The sequence below is a fragment of the Mugil cephalus genome, chromosome 16 (assembly GCF_022458985.1).
Source record: "Mugil cephalus isolate CIBA_MC_2020 chromosome 16, CIBA_Mcephalus_1.1, whole genome shotgun sequence".
Classification (NCBI taxonomy): domain Eukaryota; kingdom Metazoa; phylum Chordata; class Actinopteri; order Mugiliformes; family Mugilidae; genus Mugil; species Mugil cephalus.
The window spans coordinates 16,543,169-16,564,161 of record NC_061785.1 but is presented as its reverse complement, the minus strand read 5'-3'; the positions used below and the strand labels follow the sequence as shown (position 1 = coordinate 16,564,161).

Here is a 20,993-nt window from a genome sequence, read left to right as displayed (position 1 = left end):
GATCCCAGTACTTAGTTTCATTCACGTTTTGGAACAGCAGTAAAAACCCTGAAATCACAAATCATCATCCTTCCTCATGATGCCATCTATTTACTGAAGTGCACCGGTCCCTCCTGCAGCAAAGCATCTTATGCTACGTGATGCTGCCATATCTGACTGTTTTGCCAGCAAATATGTTGTGTATGGCTGGTGATCATTACGACATTGTGTATGTAACATGTGTGTAATCTTCTGACTTCAGATAAACACTTGCAGACAGAGTCAGGGTTGTTAGATTAGTTATATTTAAGACAGAATTCAAAAAGTCATTAAGATCATCTAAATGCCACAGACATAGATGCCATCCTCATCCCGTTTCCCTTAAACGCTCCATCACGTCACTAAGACATAAAGAACTATGAGGTAATACACAATAAATGAATATGTGCAACAAAAGGTCAAACAAGAGCACAAATAAAGAGACATGAGATAAAAGTGATTGTGGTCCCCTGAGTGCTGCAGTGTTCGGCTGTGTTCAGTGCAGGCTGACGCACACGCGGTGTGTATTCAGATTTATGGGCGAGTGTGCGCGGTCACAGATTAATGCACACAGCACTCGGATATGGTTTAAGACTACGAGCAGCGTTGTGAGGATTGTTACTGGTCGGTCAGTTTGTTTCTCCCTTCATCAGCAAAGTTCCCTCTTTGTTTTTCACCAACCTATTTTGATTTATAGATTGTTACAATCTTCGTCAATCTTCTCCTCTCGGCTTTTCATCAAATCATTACAGCAACAAATATCACAATATGTAACACTCGGATCTAAAACTAGGATCAATAAATGCCTGTTAATCCAGATATTTCCACAGATACGTAGGAATCTCGTCTGAAATGGAGAAATTGATTGACAGTGAATTTTAAAACTATACGGAAGTTAATTCACATTTTACAAAAGGTGCCAGATTAACGTTGCCAACAATTAGCTCCACTTCAGGCTACAATCAGTTTCATTGCTTTTACACGTTAAATCCTACACTATGTTAAGTTCGTTTTTTTTTTTTTATTATTATTTATACCTATTTTCTACAAAAATATAAGTCACAAACAGCAGTAGAAAAATAAAAATGAAGACATTCTGCACAATCTTAGTCATGCCTTCATAAAATACACAAATCAAGAGTGGACATCAGTGGTTGTACTCGTCCTTTGTTCAAGTGTAAAGCATCCCTGTTGGTCTCGAGTCCGAAAGAATGAACTGAATATCAGTACAGTGCGTGTGTGTGTGTATGTGTGTGTGTATCCCTGTGTTTGTGCTCTCATTGGCTGAGGGGATGGATCAGTGCTGGTCGTTGCATCTCTTCTCCAGAGCGGAGCTCAGTCTGTCTCTAGCGCTGCTGAGGGACTTCAGAGCTTCACCGTTCCTGGAGATTCACACAGAGATGCGCGTGTGTTAACCCAGTCGTTCATAGCGATCACACGTTCAACACCACAAAATTTAAAAAGTCATCCTTATTGAAGATCACAAATCGGATCGGGGTGCACTGTTTCCATTTTGGTCATTTAAATGAGAAAGCTCTGCGGACAAAGGGTTGTCTTACTTGGACAGGACGATATGAAGCAGTGAGGCGTGGTGCTGGGCGAAGTACTCCTGCTGGACTGCATGTTCCAAACAGAGGAGCTGACCTGGGACCAGCGACACCTTTTTCACTTTTCCCTCTCCCTGAAAACAAACAAAAAATATATATATGTCAAATACTGATAGAAGCAATTAATTAAAATTCAACATATTTTGCCAGGGTCCCTGACACCAGGATATGGGACGTGATACATTTTTTACCGGGCCATTAAGAAATTACATTCTTCAGCCAAAATGTTATTTGCATACTGAACACATAACTATTACTGGATCTTAAGAGATCACTCAAAAAGTGTGAACACATGTAATCAGAGATATCCACTTGTTATCAGATCACAGAGAACGTATGTTAATATCAGCTATGAACAGGGTCTACTACATGTTACTTCAGTTATGCCATGTGCTCATTAGACAGAGTTAAGCCTTTCCAGCAGCTCTGTACCTTAAGGAGTCCCATCATGACCAGCAAAGTGGAGAGGAAGCAGTATGACTGGAGGACAGAACCAGAGACGAGCTTCTTCAACACTAAATCTGTGGGACACAAAGCAATGACATCTATCCATCCAAAAAGACTGAACTCTTTCATCAGCAGCACAGATAATACATGTTTCACTTATGAATGGTCTTTAAAGTGGGGCTTAATTTTATTCACCGATAGTTTCTAGGACGGCTGTCTGGACCTCTTGGTCCTCGCTGTACAGGGAGGAGATTTTTAAAAGGACCTCAGCAGCCTTGTGTGGGTCAGATGCATCGACCTGGACGGAAGAGAGAAGTGTCTCAGTGACAGGTTATAATGATTTTCTGCAAATAATCTACACCCAATAAAAAAAAGAAAAAAAGAGTGGCAAAACATTGTTGCATTGAATTCTTCCATCACAAGTTCTCACATAGTTCTCACCTGTTGCTGCAGGTTTGTCCTCATCTCTCCCAGCTGAAGAAGCTTCTCTACAGAGGGACAGCTGAGGAAAGACGTGACCTCCGCCTGAGGGAGGACACAAACACACGACAAGAACCCGTGAGAAATCTGGTTTTGTGGAAAATAATTAAGTAGGAGGCGAACGAGAAGAAGAACAGCGGTTTGTGTCATCTTACCGGACTCTGAGATTTGTTAGGACTGTCCTCTTTTATTCCGTTTTCCTTCACAGTTTCACAGTACTCTCCGTTCTCGTCATTACAGCCGTCACTGACATCGTCACCGTCATCTTCGTTTTCACTGCCATCGTCGTTGTCCTCGTCATCATCCTCAGGCTCTCCCTCATCGTCACTGTAGTTCAATGAACAACATTTATCTGTGATTCACATTTTCAAGGAGTTAAACACGACGAAAGACTCAATAGATTACTTTGACAAATATATTACCTGAGAGATGCCAGCATGTCTCCTTTGTCCATGCTCTCCATAGCCTCTCTCAAAGCATCACAGCCCTCCTCTCCCAGACAATTACCTATTACAGTCACATAAGAGTAATAACATATTGAGAGTTATGTTATCACACTCTTGAATTAACGTTTGGACTAAATGAAACTGAACTTTCCAACACTGTGTGCAGCATACCGTTCAGGTCAACTTTCTCCATGTGAGGTTTGTCCATGACAGCCTGAGCCACCACCAGCGCTGCAGCCTCGGTGATCTCACCAAACGACAGATTGAGCTCCTGAAGACATAGAAATGAGAGGACACTCAGTGGCTCCCGGTGAGGCAGACACAAAGAGACACAAAGGCCACAAAGGTAAACTGACCTTCAGGACAGGCAGTCCTTCTCTCAGGACAGCGGCCAGAGCGATGGCTCCCTCAGAGCGGACCAGACAGTCGCCGAAGTTGATCGCCCGGACATTCCTGAGATGCCTCAGAGCCTGAACCACCGACAAAAGTGTGGCTTCAAAAACACTGGATACAGAACTTCCCTGCTCACAGGGAAATTCTGAAAATGTTTAGACCTCACCTGTGCCATGGCAAGTGTTCCCCTCTTGGTGAACGTGTTGTCATTGAAGTTGAGGACTTGAAGCTCCGGGTTTTGTCGCATGGCTGAAGCTAACGCCATCACACCGGTGTGGTTTATTCCATTTTGGGGCATGTGAACTTCCTCCAGGCTGCCCATCAGCTGGAAACGCAGAATCACATTTATACATACTGTATACAATGTTTCTCAGCGAATACATACAAACTGAGATTTTGCTGATCAAAGTTCTGACTGAACTTTGCAACAAGCAAAAATGGCAGGTCAATTGAATATCTGAATGCACGGTGAGCCCAGGAAAGACTTTTTCCTACCTGAAAGGCCTTAGCCAGGGCGCTAGCTCCTTCATTTTCCAGGCGGTTCCTCCCGGCGACGAACACTCTGAGTCTGAGCGGTGCTCCAAGAGCTGATGACTGTTTGTGGCACTCGATCAGAGCTTCAGCCAGGATCTACACAAATCAAACAAGCACTGTCACCGTTTGCACTAAAAAGCAAACACCTATCAAAACAGATTTAATTCTGGTTGGGTTTGAAGGAGCGGTCTGTGAGCTCACCTTTCCTCCACCGATGCCCATGCCACAGTTGTTGAGCCTCAGCTCCCTCAAGGTGTGGCAGGAAGGGCTCTTCAGCAGCTGCTCGATTCCCTTGACGCCGTCTGGTCCGAAAGCATTATCGCTCAGGTCCAGCTCGGTCAGCCTGGCACCGGCGCTCATCAACGCACTGCCAAGGCAACGCTGGTGAACGCACACAGGAGAATGTACATAAAAAATATGGTCTTTACAATACAAGGCAATTTAATGAATAGCAAATTTTGTATTGGCACACAATCTCAAAAGACAGTGACTGATATTCTCACCAGGGCAGTTGGGATTTCAGAGCGCAGCCTTCCAGTGAACATGTCGCTCCAATGGCATCTCTAAGGAAATCAGAAAGATTTGTAAACCAAATGAAAACAGACATTTCTATAATGTATTTTGTCAAAGAAAAAGTTTTTTTGAGCATTTTTTTGTTTGTTTTAAGTGATACCTCATATTGATGCATATGAGATGTTAGAAAACATATAGTAAAAGTATTTTATGTCATTTAATGACACCCAAACACAGAGCATCAGTGCAGTCAATGTCTTTCTTGGAATCAGGGCAATTATCAGACTAAAGTTAACATGTGTGGTGTAGCTCACGACTAATGTATGACTGATGTTTCACATATTAAATCATGAAATGAGGAGTACCTGCAGCAGGTCTTTGTTCTCCAGAGCTTTGGCGATAGCTTGGGCTGCCTCCACTCCCACAGTGTTTCCTTCGAGGCGCAGAGCTCTCAGACCCTGGTACTGCTCGATCTCACGGACCAGCCCCTCCACTGGAAGCACAGGCGGCAGGTTATCAGGTGTCACACAGTACACACTAATGTGTGAAGGATGAAATAAAGCTAAATCCCCTCCTACCTGATTCTGCATTGTCCAGCTTCAGTCCCAGTCCCTTGTAACTCAGCTCTCCATCTCCAACATGGGTCTTGGAGAGAGCATCAGCCAGCTGAGCAATGTCATCTGAGGCCATGTTGACTGTGGGGACACATCCAAAAGTCAAATCACAGACAATGAAGATCACATTTTATTAATGAGGTTTGTTTATTTATTTAATTATTTGATATTTAATAATTAAGATGACAAGTGAATGGTATATCCGAAAACGAGAAATTGTGGCGGCTATTCAACAGCTTGTAAACTTTCTAACACCAGAAAAACAACAACTATGACTCTCAGGTTAGCCATTTAGCTTTACAGGTGCTAACTAATAGTAGTGCGCAACATTAAAAGCGCTGACATCACAAGATAAAACTGACAGTTAGTCCGACTTTATGTGTTGACTTTTCGCGTCTCTCCGCTATTGTGTTAGTTAAACGACTCCCGGTGACAGTCAGTCAACTAGTATCATTATTAGGCCTTACCAAAAACAACACTTTTCTTGAGAAATGATGGTGAATATTCGCCGCTTCTTCTTCCTTCCGCGCACCGCGCCGGTTTACACGTTACGTGACGTCATACAGCCGTGGTCTTCTTCGTGGACGTGCGTTACAAAAACAATTTGTGTTCTGGCGCCCTCTGCTGGCACCACCTGAAATCATTTTACCTGGTTGTTTTTTCCCCAGTATAAATATCATACTAATTTAAAAACAATAACTTGTATTAATGTTTAAACATTTAAAGAAACAATGTGCACTAGCGACACCACTTTTTAACTTTAGAATAAGAGAAAAAAAGTTAGTTGAAAAGGAAGTTTAAGCACATGTACTTGTTTCGCTATGCTCCGTATGACTGCTATATTATCTGATATATTAACACATAATTAGATTAAAAATGTATTTGCATACAAGACACTTTAGCAAACCTTAGAGTAATTACTCTATATTTTATCCAAATTGGACAGTGCATTTTTGTAAATGTTACTTTATCTACTTCTTATTCTTATTTTATTTTATTCTCATAACTGTGCCTTGTTCATATTTGTTTTTCTTATCTTGTGACTCCATGGACAAAATAATTTCCTTGCGAAGATCGATAAAGTGATCTTGAATCTTGAAATGTTGAAGCATCAGTGATTCATTTATCCATTTTAATTTTTGGTGAAATTTATTGGCAAAAAAAATGGATAAGCCATTAACAAGAAAATTAAACCGTATAAATGAGATATAATTTAAAAGGACAGTCCACCAATTATTTCTCGGATCTATCTAGCTATCTAAATTTCTGTTGTACAAAGGCATGTGTTGGAACAGGGGAGAATTAGGTTACATATACATTTTCTAAGAGTCTGTTAAATAAAAATCACATTTCATAAATTTGTTTCTAATCCCATCAGATTATAATTACTTGGAGGGATATCTTGAATAATTTCATAATAATCTCAACTTTCAGTCTTGTTTTTCCAAAGTCTGTCAAAGAGACAAGCAATGATGCTGGTTCAGTCAGTGTAGAAAAAGAAAGACTGGATGAAGGCGGTGAATACGGTGCATCATTGATAACAGTGGAAATCAATTTAATGCATTCAGCGTCCAATGAAATGTTTCAGTGATCGTTTTGCTGCCATCCCGTGGCCACACGTGTCCTGTAAACTTGTTGCGATATTGCACTAGCCCAAACAGCTAGCAGGTAGCTAAGTTAGCCAGTCAGTGGTAGTATCCATCAGCAGTCGGAGCTGTAGCAAAGAAACTCGAGCTCCGTCCACTCACAAATGACAGGGACACCAACCCTACAAATATGCGCCAGGATACTGACTGATATTCGGCTCCTTGGTTGTTCCTGTCGTCGTCGCTCCGTGAGGCCACCTCTCATCTAAAAAAGCGCAGTACCTTGAGTCTCGGTGAGTTGCCGTGCTAACTCAGGGTTTGGCTGCTAGCTAGGGTCCCACTGGTAGATGAAGTCAGCTAACTTCTCTGGTAGCTGTTTAAACCTGGTTAGAGTATTAATATATGTCAACCCAACACGGCGGCTGTGCACCAGGGGTGACTTCGAAATATACTAAGCCATTCTCTGAAATCTATAGTTGGGTTTTCTTTCTCCATTTAGTAAAGCAAGTTACGGTTGTTAGCCTTTAGCTGGTGTTAGCGCGTAGCGGTGTGCGGCTAGTATGAACCACTGGTTGGTGAGGTCCTCAGACAGCCTCCCCTCACAAACACCATCAGCTACTGGCACAGTGCAAGTTCTGTGTTTTCTATTCACCTCCGCCCGTATAGTGAGCAACATGAGTTGATAACATGCAGCATCCGGCGCTTTACTAACACAGTCCGCAAAATGTTTGGAGGTTTCGGTTCAAATTTACACGCGACCTCCTTTGCAAACAGTCCCGCTGTTTCTCTCCCCGGGTTGGCTAAACATGTCAACCTGACCAGCATGTTGTGTGTGTGTACCCGGCTGCATCATCACTTGGCCCCGCTACTTGTTCACGGGAGCCCGGTGATTTCTTAGCTTAGCTTGAGCTGCAGGCCCTGGTTTATTTGGGACGTAATAGTCAACAAACGTGTGAATATACAAAGAGCATAACCTTAACCACCTGGATGCTAATGCTAACGGAGGTTATCTGAACTACTCTAACTGCTCGAGTCGATCTTGTTTTCATCCTCAGGATATGGATCCTGAACGACAGAAACGAAGAGAAGAGATTCAGAAAGCAATGAGCTTTATCCAGTAAGTAGGAGAAGCAATATTATTAAAGTTTAAAGCCTTGTTTACAACTACTAAACAAAACCATAACCAAAGTGCACACCCCTTTTTATTGGAGACCTCTTTCTGTCCACAGGTCATCATTGCCTTTCCCAGAGCCAGAGAGTTATGAGGTTTGCATTTATCTTTTTATTTCATTGTTTTTCCAGCTACATTTTATATTAACTAACTACACTATTTGCACACAGAGTTCATAACGCCCATAACTTCTACTGGGCCTAGAAGTAAATATCCCGTTTCCCTCTTTTCACGTGTGTGTGACCACTTCGTGTTGGCCTCAGGCATTTCTGACCCAGCTGGTGTGTAACCTGCTGGACGAGGGAAATTCTTGTTTCCGAGATGGAGATTGGCGGCAGGCAAGCCAGCAGTACGGAGAGGGGATCAGTGTGGCCCGCTACGCCCAGGCCGAAGCCCTCGTCATCCCCCACGAGCTGCTGGAGAGCCTCTACGTCAACAGGGCTGCTGCAAACTACCACATGGTGAGAGGGAAAGAGGCAGAGGATCTGTCTGCGTGCAGATGTTCAGTGCACTAGCGCAGAGGTTTCCAAAAGGTGGAGCTGTCTCTAAGGGCGTGCACGGACAACAAGTATCCTCTTCTGCAGAACTAGCTTGTGGCCTCTGACGTCATTATAACTTTTGCAAATATTCTCAGCTGGGTGAAATCAGGGAAACTGGCAGGTGGGATATTTCAAGCCAGAGCTAGAGATGAAGGAAGGAAAAGTGGAGGCTTGTGTCTGTAACTTTGTTGCATTATACTGAAAATGTCACAGTGTTTCAGTTTAATTCATACGTGGGAGTGCATTGTTGTGATTGTGATTTCGATGGTTGAACCCTTGATGGTGCTAATCTTTCTTTATTCCATGTTAAACAAAGAAAATTCCCTCTTGACATTTCTGTTTGTCTCATGTGTTGTTATGTTTCTATTTTTCAGAGGGAGTATGAGCGCGGCGTCCAGGACTGTGACAGTGCACTGTGTGTGTCAGAGGGCAGTCGCAGGGCGTTGTACCGCAGAGCGCTCTGTCTGAGGGAGATGGGACGATTCAGAGAGGCTTACGAGTGTGGAACCAAATGTCTCCTCACGGCGCCACACGTATGTAATCAGCAATCAATGTGTCTTCAAGATCTAGTATAAAATATGCAGCTATAGGAAGTGTTTGGGTTAATGCTTAAACTGGAATAGCACGGCAAGATGTCAGTGTTTATATTGTGGAATTTAATGGGATTTATTTGACAAATTTTGTGAGCTGCTGTGTGTTTCTCATTATCATTTAAAATAAATCAAACTTCTCCTGAGTGGCTGCTCTTGTTTTTTGTTATTCATCTTCCAGGACAGGCAGGTGAGTGACCTGGCCCAGGATTTAGCCAATAAACTAGGCCTGAAAGGTCGTAAAGCCTACGTCAGCCCGCAGACAGAGTCCACGGCCACAGACGGGGAGAGCCATTCAGAGACTTCCCAACCCACCGGAGAGGTAGGGGCTGCAGTCATGTCCAGGGCTTGTACTTTAATGTGGCTCAACGGCAGGCTAATATCGCTTTTCATTTATTTAGATGTCCTCCAATGGGCTGGAATCTCCAGGTATGTCAAACTAGCAATTATTGAACTTGTCTGCTTTTGCTCAGGCTCCCATTTGTTTCCCCGTTCTTCCAGTTATTTCCTTATCCCTCTTCCTCAGCAGACCTTTCCAGTGCACAGTGCATCCCTGCTCCCCTGGCCACGCCCATCCCGGTCAGCGATGACCCAGCAACCACCGTGGTAACCTCGTGCACGGACCTATCGGAGAGCCCCAGCCAGGCCCTGCCTCCCATGCCGTACTCTGTGCCAGTGTCAGAGCACATGGATGAATGCAGCAGCAATGTCATGAAGGAAGAGCTGGACAGTCTGCTGGAATGCATGCCCAAGAAAGTTAGTGAAGTGCGTGAATGACACAGACATTTTGAGAAAGACGTCGTATCGGCCAAACCACATAGCTAGTGTGCATTCTGTTGCAGTTTGTCTTGGGTCAGCATCTGCAGTCTTTATTCATTTATTGTTTCAACTTGAATAAATTTCTGTTTCCTCCTCCAGAGTCCAGTTCAGGGTGCTATCCCCACCAACCTTCCCAACACGGCCGTCGGCCTCCGGCCTCCTTACTCGCCCAGCCTTCCAGCTCCGTCACCCCAGCTTCCTCCAGCCTTCTTCAGCCCCTCCATGAGTGACATGCCCCCCCTGGAGCCTTACAATCCTCTGCGGGACCAGGGCTCCACCCAGGCGCAGGACGCACTGGGAGGCTTTCCCACAGATGGAGACGGGAATGCGGGAGTCGCCGCTGGCGGGCTCGACTCATTGTCCGAATACACTCTCCCTGGTGAGCACAGCAACACACTTTTCTTTTTTTTTTTTTTTGTGCAGAGCGATTTGGTGCAGAGCGAGATCATGCAAAGTGGTGTTTGTAAATTTCATATAGCATGCTCATGAATACCACAGCTGACCTGTCTGACGTTTTATACCCCAAGAAAGAAATGTCAGTATCCTATAGTAAATTGAATTCCCTTCATTATTGGTGACTGATGAATTTTCAATGAGGTTTAATGACCTTTAATTCTCATTTTCTATGTGCTGAGGTTATTAATTGCATTACATACTTTGAAAGATTGGTACAGGAACTTAATCTTTGATCTGAATCACACATGTAACACAATGATGGGTGCAGTATAGATCCCAGCCATACGAGCTGGAGTAATCAAGACACAGTGAGGCAGCTGATTTTAACCTGAGATGTGCATCAGCGGCAGACGCTATGAGTCAGCACTATTGTAGTAAGATGTCTGACATCAGTGTCCTTGTGATTGTGGTCTTCAGGGGGACGAGTGTGTCACAGTTTCATACCTGGAATGCGTAACCACGGTGCTGCACACGCAGTGAGTAAAACACACAGTATTTTATGTGCTGCTGTCTTTTTCTTTTTTTACTTTTTTATTCTAGTTTAGACTCATTTAGAGTCATTTCTGAGTGTTCACCTAATGAAGAATCTCCTTATTATTTTCTTTTTCAGAATGGTCCAGCAGGAACCAACCTCTCTCTGCTCTCCAGGAATCCTCTGGCAGCCACACATGAGTTTCGGCAAGCCTGTCATGCCTGTTACAGCCGAATAGGTGGGAGAAAGTAGCATCTGAGTCATTCTGTCGTACTATCCTTTGGCAAGCTACCCTCTCTTACCTTCTCTAAATGTTCCCAGTAGGATTATATTAGTACTCATCAGCCCCAACTGCTGACAGATGTAATTTTTCACAAGCAATGAAAGATTTTTATTATCATAATCTATCAGTATCCTAATTACCTCTTTCCTCCTCTTGCTCACAGGTCCACGAGTGATGGACTACAAGTATCAGCCAGAGGCAGCACATCGCTGCAAGAGGGATGTGCTGCTGTGTCGCCTCAAAAACACAGACGACCCCACCTGGAAGAGGATTCGGCCGCGGCCTGCACGGAACAACTTCCTGGGGGCATTTGTTCTCTGTAAAGGTATGTTTTTGATTAAAGCCTTGAATTAAGGTTTTAGGTGGTTGAATTGGAGAATTCCAAACAGATTAAAAATGTGGCATATCGTTGGCTGCAGAGGTGCAGGAACGCCAGGAGTGCCAGTACGGGGAGAACTGTACGTTCGCTTACTGCCAGGAGGAGATCGACGTCTGGACGCAGGAGAGGAAGGGCGCTCTGAGCCGAGAGCTGCTGTTCGATCCGCTGGGCAGCACGGAGCGACGAGCGCTCAGCGTCACCAGACTGCTGCAGCTCCACATGGGCATGTTCATGTTCCTCTGTGAGGTGAGGCCGTCGCACATTCCTCTCATGCTTGTGTTGTATTTAGGACTGGGAATCGGTGGAAAACCTTCACTTATTTGCGTTTTCTTCCCTTTTTCTGAAGGAATGTTTTGACAGTAAGCCACGCATCATTAGCAAACGCAGCAAAGAGAACTTGGCAGTCTGCTCAAACCTCACAGCTCGTCACTCGTTCGACGATAACAAGTGAGCCTTCTGTCTTCGCTTTGCAGAAATGTGAAGTTTATTACGTTTATCAGTAACAAACAAAGTGATATTTGGCTATTGAGGCTATTTACATTTTTGACTATGCAGAACCCAGAAAATTGCCGTATCGCATAACTTAACCCTCACTCTAACCTGCAGGTGCCTGGTGCACGTGGTGAGGTCGGCCAATGTGCGCTACAGTAAAGTGCGTCCCCTGCACCCGCTCTGCCAGTTTGACGTGTGTCGCCACGAGGTCCGCTACGGCTGCCAGCGCGAGGACAGCTGCTCCTTTGCTCACTCTGTCATAGAACTCAAATGCTGGGTTCTACAGCAGGACACTGGTGGGTTAAAACATTGTTACCCGGATTCATTAACACCTTTGCTTTGCGGTGAGGTACACTACCAGTCAAAAGCTCATGGTAGTGTAATTAAGATGAATCAGGAGCTGTTTGCTGAGCTGTGTGTGACTTTTCCTTCAGGCATTACGCATGAAGAGATGGTGCAGGAGTCCAAGAGACACTGGCAGAGGCTGGAGCAGAATGCACAGAAGCAGCAGAAGGTGAGGACACTGGTACGGTTGAATGTCTTTGACCCGGAGTCAGGGAGCTTCTTCTTTAAAGCTTCATACTATTTGCTAAAAGGAAAGAGAATGAAGAGAACAGTATTTTGACCCAAGTGGTTAATGCATCAATCATTTACAGAATTTCTTTGTCTCTCTCTCTCTTCCAGCCTCTCCATATACCCCATCCAAGCAGCAGCGTACCTGCTGGAGGGCTGGGGGGAATCGGGAGTGTGGGCGGAGTAGGAGGCGATGGCTTAGGAGGGGGCGTGAGTCCAGTGGGAGGCTTAGGAGCAGGGGCGTGCAGAGGCCGACCCCTCAACCTGAAAATGAAGTTTGTGTGTGGTCAGTGCTGGAGAGAAGGTCAAGTCAATGAGCCTGACAAGAACCTCAAGTACTGCACTGCCAAGGCGCGACACAGGTGAGGGGCGACGTTTCATCTGACGTGAATTCAAAAATCTATACTTTTCGACTATGTTTTGTTTGAATTCATTATTTGTTCTCCGTCTGTTCAGCTGGACGAAGGAGCGCCGAGTCTTGCTGGTGAAATCATTTGAGAAGAAGAAGTGGGTTGTTGTTCGTCCTCTTCCCTTCTCACGCACCTATCCACAGCAATATGACGTGAGTTCCAGCATTTATTTTTCCTCCGCGACCCACTTTTAGTAGTTTTAGTAGTTGGTACGTGGTTTGGTCTGAGTCTTGGGTATGAGGTTGTTCTTTTCGGGTTTTGGTTCAGTCTGTATGAGCGTCGTGAACCGCAAGAACGTTTGGTAGGTTCATTTTGTTTTTGGGTGTGCAGGTCGTGGTTCAGTCCTGGATGGATGGATGGATAGATAGATGGATAGATAGATGCTTTATTAATCCCAAACTGAGAAATTTCACAGTCGCAGCAGCAATGTACAGGCACGCAACACCATACATACTATATATAGCAGGAAAAACACAACATACTTTATACACGTTCCTTACAGAATTATAAAAAATAAGTGAATTGAAAAAAAGTGAATACAAGAATGAAAGATGTCCAGAGTGTCATCTGTTACGTACAGATGAAGAATTAAACAAACGTAATGGGTTGAGGCAGAAAAGATTTCTTGTAGCGTTCTTTCAGACAAAGGAGTTGTCTGAGTCTCTTGGAGAAGGAGCTCCGTTGTCTGTCTGTCGTCTGGTGGAGAGGGCGGTCAGGGTTATCCATGACTGATAACAGCTTGTTAAGTGTCCTCCTCTCCACCACCACCTCAACTGGTAGAAGATCTCCAGCATCTTACTGCACACGTTGAAGGATCTCAGCTTGCTCAGGAAGTAGAGTCTGCTGCAGGCCTTCTTTTACAGAGCTGTACTGTTGGTCCTCCAGCCCAGTCTGCTGTCGATGGTTACTCAGAGGTATTTGTACGTCTCCACCACCTCCACGTCCCTGTTCCCTCCCTTCCTGTATCCTCAGTCCTCCTCCCCTTCCCAAACTAGCGTCTGTATCCTCCCTTCCAGGGAGAGAGGTAGCTCAGACACCACCTGACCGCTTATTGAATAGCAGTAAAAAGGGCTGAGCTAATTTCTAAATGGTTGAAAGTCATGCAGGTCTGCGGTGGCAGCATGAAGAGGGGGGACTCCAGGACGACCTGAACTCACTTAATCATCGGTGAAGGGATCTGTGCCCATTTGAAAACCCCAGTGATGTGCCGCTTACAGCCATTAGCTAGTTATCTGGTGTCTTCTTGTTGGTTGCTAGCTGTTTTTTCAGTTTGACTGGGCTTCTAAATGTGTTTTGTCTGGGATTTTGGCTCAATTGTAGCATCTTATCCTGTGTAGTAATGAATTGGTCAAACAAAGTTTAAAATCTCCCTGGCAGCTACACTAGTTCACCACACTGTGTTGTCCTGCAGTTATAACCTTTTTTCCTCCATTGTTTCTAAGAAAAGCAGCCTCAGCTCACTCATTAACCAATCAGTTTGGCCATAAAACGCATCAATTGTTCTTTGTACTTGCACAATATGAGATTCATTGATTTGAACCAAATGACATTCTGGCCAAGTCTGGTCCTGTCATTGAATAAAGCGAAATTGAAATTGAGAAATTACCTTACTTATTTCTGATAATGATTCATTTTTCTTACTTCAACAATTTTCAACATGTTATTTAATTCATAAAATAACGATACTATACAGAGGTGAAGGATAAGCCAGCATGAGATTGTAAGCTAGTTGCTAGCTGACCTGACCAAACTGAGAGGTGGCTCACACAGGCTGAGAGGTCACATAAGTGCTAATAGTTTTTAGTGAGAACCAAACAAAATCAGTCAAGTCGCTTGTCTTTCAACTTGAAAAGTGTTAAGTGAAGCTGTGGGAATCACACTGAAATCCTGCCCCCTGTGTCTCACCTAGATGTGTGTGCATGTGATGAAGCAGAAGAAGTGCCACTATATTGGAAACTGCTCCTTCGCCCACAGTCTTGAGGAGAGGGACGTCTGGACATACATGAAGAACAACAGCTGTAAGCTTCTGGCTCCGTGGTTGATTGTTATACAGGAGTTGTATATGATTTTAATTTTATTAAAAAAAAAAAGTGAAGAATTAATCACATCCCATGGATTAGCAACCATTTGTTCCTCTGTATATGAATATCTCTATATCAGCTGGTTTATCGTGTCCTCTGGTCTAATCGCTCCCGTTTCCCGTCACTGCAACAACGAGAGCGATACCCATAATTACATTGATTTTAATGCACTTGCTCTGATTGTTCTACTTTAATCATCTTTGAGGGCGCTGCGGTTGTCTCTGATGTTATCTCTGTGCTCTGCGTCCTTTCTTGCGTCACTGTTCCTTAGTGAGAGACATGCAACAGATGTACGAACTGTGGCTGCAGCTCACCAACCAGAGCAGGCGCACGGACAACTCTGCCGTGACTCCACCCCCAGAGGACAAGCAGGTCACCATAACAGCAGATTACACAGAAGGCATGGTAAGTGGTTCATAACAAACACCACAGGTTCCTTCTGTTGCCTTGTAGCGGTATTTACAGATGAATCTCGAGCTAATTTGAAACGTGTGTGCAGCTTCTATCAGCTAGTGGCTGGTTTATATAAAGAAATGCGCTTCTTTTATGTTTCTTCTATATTTAATCCACTGCAATTCAGTTTGTAGCACTGACTGACGTGTGTCACTTCAGGGAGGCCGGCGGTTGTCAGATGGAGAAGACCTCTGAGTGTCGGTGTGTTGACTAGAGGCAGCTGATCGCTGCTGATCTGCAGACAGTGAGACAGGCCTGCCACACCAGCTACAACTGAGCAGGCTGTCACCTTGACGGTCTGACTCCCTCTAGCATCTGGAGGGAGTGCAGTGAGAAAGCACTGACTGACACAAAAATGGTTGGAACCCCACACTCGCATATAAATATACACACAAACATGAACACACAAATCACTGGCACTAATAAACACCGAGAGAAAGCTTCGTCTGTAACGTACAGGACTTCAGCCGTAGAAACTTGTTTTAGGTCATACTCGCAAAAGACACCTTTAGGTTCCCCTTCGGCAGATTATACCACAAAGATTCCACAGACAACTAGTTTTGCTCTGACTAAAATAATCTACTTGTGTTTTGCCTGAGCCTTTGTGTCCACCAAACCCTTTCTTTTCCCCCTTTCTCGGCCTTGTAGCACTGAAACCGTTGTCGTGTGAGCGCGCTGGCCGCAGCTCTTAATATTTGCTTGGCAATAGCTCAAGTCCCAATTAAAGCTCTGCACTCTTACACTAAAAGTTTCAGTTTTAACTTTGGAGTGCCAATCACGCCAAGCTCTCGGTGCAGTGCTGTTTATGGCAGTCATAAATGATGAAGTGGAGGTATTGGGAAAACGAGGGTCTTGGTGGACACAGCTCGCTACAGACAACCAAATCTTACTCTCCTTCCTTTGTGGGAACATAGTGAGAGGGTCAAAATAACTTTATGGAGATGGATTTTGAGCATGTTTTTTTTTTTTTTTTTTTTCTAAGGGGAGTTTATGCTTCCTTGCTATATTGTCTGCCATATTGGTAGAGCGCTATGAATGTAACGCCTGCACGGGCCTTCAAAACGAGAAAATTAGTCATTTAAAACGTTGCTCTGGTGGAATGTTTGTAAGTATACTTACATGCCCCCAAAAAACCTGTGAAACATTAAAATCCCCCTTTGATAGAAAAACAAAAAGATCACAAACCGCTCCTGTGAGAGATGCGCTTTGGCAACGAGATAAAATATAAAATATACAAGGCCTGGAGCAATTGTTGCCGAAGCACTCGAGGGAGTATTGACCCTAGAATATTTATAATAATATAGCTGACGAAGATGTGAAGTGTAAGGGAGCTAGAAGGAAGTGACTCTGGCACGCAGCTGCTCTCCGCAATGAGTCCGCTCAGACTGCATTGAAAAATAATGACCTCACTTTGACTGAAGCGCGTTAAAAATACTGACTGTGCAGAATACCTGAGTTGCGGTGGGGGGAAAAAATTTAAATAATTTAAAAAGATGTGCAGCTGAACAATCATTTGAACAGAAAAGATGGATATAGATGATTAAGAATATATTTTTGTAGTTAATGAGTGGAGGGTTTAAGGGTTGCTCCATCTTGAAGCGTGGTCATTATTGCAGTAAAAAAAATAACCAGGTCACACTCCCACAGCCTTCAGATGAAATCCTCACCTGGACCCTTATGTCTTGATAGATCACAGTGGCCCCCAAAGATAAACCTTTAGCTTGAGAATGGAGAAACGTTTCGCACCACATACTGTGCCTCTAAAACAACAGCTCAACACACACACACACACACACACACACACACACACACACACACACACACACACACACACACACACACACACACACACACAGGAGACCTGTTGCCATCCTATTCTAGCCTTTAATGTGTGACAGAGACACGATGGAGGTATGTCTATATTCAGATACACACATATTATACATATTTACAAATAATGGTATACTACTAATAATAATTGATAACTTAGCAGTTAAGCTTAATAAATATATAACCTGAAAACCTGTATTGATTACATAGATGAACTTCTTGTTATTGAGGTATTGCTATATGACATGTATCGCTGAACTAGATGACTATAGTGAATTTTTTTTTTATTTTATTTTTTTATTTTGAAGATTCTTTTTATTTTGAAAAGTTTCCTTCTGTGTGGGTCGTTCCAGACGGGGCCATCGGAGGGAATCGCAGCAGAGGCTGATTCATTTGATTCAATTACTGAATGGTTAAATCATGCAAATCACCCAACTTAAGTCCTTCCCCACCCCTTTTTTTTTTCTTTCACAATGTGAAATTTAAGTTTTGAGTAATGGAATAAATAAGAGCATCTTTGGCTCAGTGCTTGAAAATCAAATAATGTTTAATTGAAACAGCGCTGGTGAATAGAAGAGGCATTTTATGTTAAGAAAAGTCTTTTTGCAGTCCCTCCATTTTGGTCTGTGGTCAAACAGAATAAAAGAGAATTGGCTGCGGTGTCTTAAATATGCAGTTCCTGAAAAAAAAAAAGAAAAAGAATCATGAATACCTAAGCAGAATTTAGAAAAGCCCAAGCGTATAATGCTTGGCACTCGACAGCAGTTTGTTCTTCGGCGCCACTACGCCCTTGTCTGGAACAACCCAGGTATTAGCTTCTTTGAGGGATCGTATTACTCCTAGTATTATGATGAATATGATGACTATAATGATTGCTGTCTATTGACTATTTCTATTTCTCTTCTATATGCTATTGATATATGTATGTTAATTGCAATGTATAACTCTCTCTTTATATATGTATCCATGTATGAGTATAATAATTAACCGTAAATATGCGTCTGTGTATGCGACGGTGCACAGCTCTGTCTGGGAGGCAGTGAGCAGAAAAAAAACGTCCGTGTTTACTGTACGTTTCTAAAATCCTACAGGGTCGGTTGATGTTGTCAGTAGTACGAGGCTGCTGTATATTAATGTTGTCTGAGCTCCATTTGTAAAGGGATAAAAAAAACAAAAAAAAACAAAACAAAAAGATGAGTTAATGATTGAAGCATATATGCTGTAAACTGCTTGTTCCTTCACAGTGTCTCGGTTAGATCCCAGCGTCCGAGCTCGCTGCTCACTGCCTGTGCTCTGAGTTTATGTTTGAATCGATTCACCAGGCAAGGACAGATCTGGAAACAAAAGCATACATAGAGGCCTATATACTCACGTATAGCGCCTTATTCTATATACTACACCTATAAGATGATACATACCCCTATTGTATAATCCTGCTTACTATATACAGTATATGATACCTGATACCTATTATAATACTTAGACACCCTTATAAGGTAATTTAGATAAGAGATGGTGGGCTGTCTTTTTTTTTTTTGTTTTGTTTTTTTGTTTGTTTTTTTATGGCTGTGCAAAAGCGTGCTGTGGTCAGAAATGTGTCCCCATCTGGTTTTTTAGGGAGTTAACAGTTGTGAGGAGAAGGATGCCCACTCTAATGCTCATTCGGGTGTTCGGGATATTTACAAAGCAGCTGGAAAATGTACAGCAGCCACCAAGCAAAGGCTGGCACAAAAAAAAAGCTTGTAAACCAATTAAAGGCTGGAATTTAGTTTGAAAGATTAGATTTTTGGCTGGAGGGTGAATTGATGTGAGAACAAAGGCTGTACAGTCAAAAAATTGAAACCACTGCCTTTAAATACCAGTTAACCGTTGAAGCAAAAAGAAGAAAAGAAAATAGAGCATCTGAGGTTGAGGCTCCTCTTCCAGCGTAGGACCAGATTTATTGATGTAACTCGAATCATGACACAAACTTGTCACGGAGGCTTGTTGCTGCTACACTTTCCCCGATCAGCTCTATAAACTCGGATGTGATTACACATTGTGTACTTTTACTTTAAACGGCACCGTTGATGCCATTATGACTGAAGACTTTTGAAGGCAGAGGGCTTTTAACGCGATTATTGATAAATGTCCTCAGATGTGGAAGAGATTTTTTTGCATTTTTTTTGCTCGGCTTAACGGCCTCCACTGCAAGATCAATGCAGTGTAAGACGTAGATATTGATAAGATGGATGTATCTGACTGGATTTAATATCCTTTTCCACATGAATACAATAGTTCTCAATGAAATCACTCCCATATATCGCATCCCTTCACCTGTGACCTTTTAAGTGCTCTGAGTGGGTCAGCGTTGGCACACACACATGCGCCTTTTTTGGTCATCGTCAGAGCGCTATTTTTTCCCTCACAGGCCCTCGCTAATTTCTATAAATACTTTTTTTTTTTTTTTTTTTTTTTTTTTTGGCGACAGACATCAAATATTTGCTCTGGATAAATCAACCACGGCAAAATGTGACAATTTGTGTTAATTTATTCATTAAATTGGTCATTCCTTTAAGATTCTCTGCTTTGGCCTGATTTATATAAACGTCACTTTACTTTGTCTGTTGTGACAAAAGTTCTGTTTTCTCTCAGAGTTTGTGAATCAGTTCTGCTGCAGCTTAATAATGTTGAGTTTCGGCTCGAGAAATATTCATGTGACACCCAGCCCGCCCTGCATTCTCTCACCCCCCCTCCTGCCCCGGTACAGTTTGTGTCATTTGATCCGCAGCACCGACGCACACGCCCACACAGCCTCAAAAGATCTTAATGAATCGGTTTTCAGTAAGTTAGAAAAGGATCGGATATATCAGTTGTTTTCAACACGTTCAATGAAGAAACCAGGGTTGTTGGGAGTGGAAAAAACAAGGCCTCTTTTTGTACTGTATTTTTACATTTGGTTGTTTTACGTTTAGTTTTTTCCTCTCGACTTTGTTTTCTCTTTTCTCCTTCCTGGTTGGAAATTCAAGATCACACGTGGACCAAATCTCTTGAAAGCATTTAATAAACTGTTTTAGAAAAAAAAAAAAAAAAAAAAGAAACCCCTGTGTTTTACATTCATCAAATTGCGCAGTTCACATTGCGATGGTGGGAATGCTAATTACATGACTGAATTGAGGGGACGGGATGTATTAAAAACCTGTCTGACAGTAGCAGTGAGTGGTTAGTGAATTTTTTCACACGTGTCTACATTGATCTTATAAAACAGCCTCGCACGTGTACCCTCGAGAGACGCACAGTCTGCTTCTTAGTCCTTCATAGTTGCACTTTGTAACCTCAGTCAGAGGTGAATCTAGGGAATTTGTTCATTATAGCCTTCTTGCCCGTCACAATTACGTTTTACACATGTAAAAGGAGCAGCTTAAACTTAAAAATCCTTAGTTAAAAATAAAAACTTACATCCCAAAGTTTCAGTGAAGTACTGTCAGATAAAAAGAAGCGTATCTTAGGAATATACAGACTAAAACAGGCTCTCAGTTTATTTTTACACATTATATCATAAGATATACTTCTGAGGCGATAATGTAGGAATGGCATTTAAACAGTGCTCCTCTTGTGCACTGTGTCACGTGGCTCAACCATTCATTACATTTTGTATGTGGCATTTCAGAGTTTTAAGTTCAAAACGGCTGTAAAAAAAAAAAAAAAATGATAATAATGATTTATTAAGTGTTAGCCTCTGAAGTACAGCGAAGTCCACTTAGAAAATGGCTAATAATGGCACTTTAGTGTTTACTTGCCACCTCTGGCCACGAGTGCACGGCTTAA

At 43.0% G+C, this 20,993-nt stretch overlaps 2 protein-coding genes across 4 annotated transcripts; one reads left to right on the top strand and one right to left on the bottom strand.

Moving 5' to 3' along the window:
* Positions 1-261: 261 nt before the first annotated feature.
* Positions 262-5,651, bottom strand: rangap1b (Ran GTPase activating protein 1b). Its single transcript, XM_047610014.1, has 16 exons — positions 5,520-5,651; positions 5,017-5,133; positions 4,804-4,931; positions 4,429-4,488; positions 4,127-4,306; positions 3,887-4,021; positions 3,558-3,716; positions 3,355-3,468; positions 3,170-3,269; positions 2,975-3,059; positions 2,708-2,879; positions 2,514-2,597; positions 2,268-2,370; positions 2,058-2,146; positions 1,578-1,699; positions 262-1,400 (listed from the first exon to the last, which is right to left on the bottom strand). Exons 2-16 carry the CDS (start codon positions 5,126-5,128, stop codon positions 1,316-1,318), a joined length of 1,728 nt encoding a protein of 575 aa, XP_047465970.1. The 5' UTR covers positions 5,129-5,133; positions 5,520-5,651; the 3' UTR covers positions 262-1,315.
* A 561-nt stretch (positions 5,652-6,212) lies between these two features.
* On the top strand, positions 6,213-20,377 carry zc3h7bb (zinc finger CCCH-type containing 7Bb). Of its 3 annotated transcripts, none has more exons than XM_047609582.1 (21): positions 6,213-6,931; positions 7,694-7,755; positions 7,868-7,904; positions 8,073-8,270; positions 8,723-8,881; positions 9,120-9,260; positions 9,340-9,367; positions 9,468-9,703; positions 9,857-10,136; positions 10,631-10,689; positions 10,824-10,923; positions 11,132-11,293; positions 11,388-11,593; positions 11,694-11,794; positions 11,954-12,135; positions 12,274-12,353; positions 12,524-12,774; positions 12,869-12,974; positions 14,732-14,840; positions 15,175-15,308; positions 15,516-20,377. In XM_047609582.1, the coding sequence occupies exons 2-21, from the start codon at positions 7,697-7,699 to the stop codon at positions 15,549-15,551; spliced, it is 2,664 nt and encodes an 887-aa protein (XP_047465538.1). In that variant the 5' UTR covers positions 6,213-6,931; positions 7,694-7,696; the 3' UTR covers positions 15,552-20,377. The 3 variants fall into 3 exon arrangements, with proteins under 3 accessions (XP_047465538.1, XP_047465537.1, XP_047465539.1); XM_047609581.1 differs by having other exon boundaries at positions 9,465-9,703; XM_047609583.1 differs by having other exon boundaries at positions 6,214-6,931; positions 9,465-9,694.
* Positions 20,378-20,993: the final 616 nt, after the last annotated feature.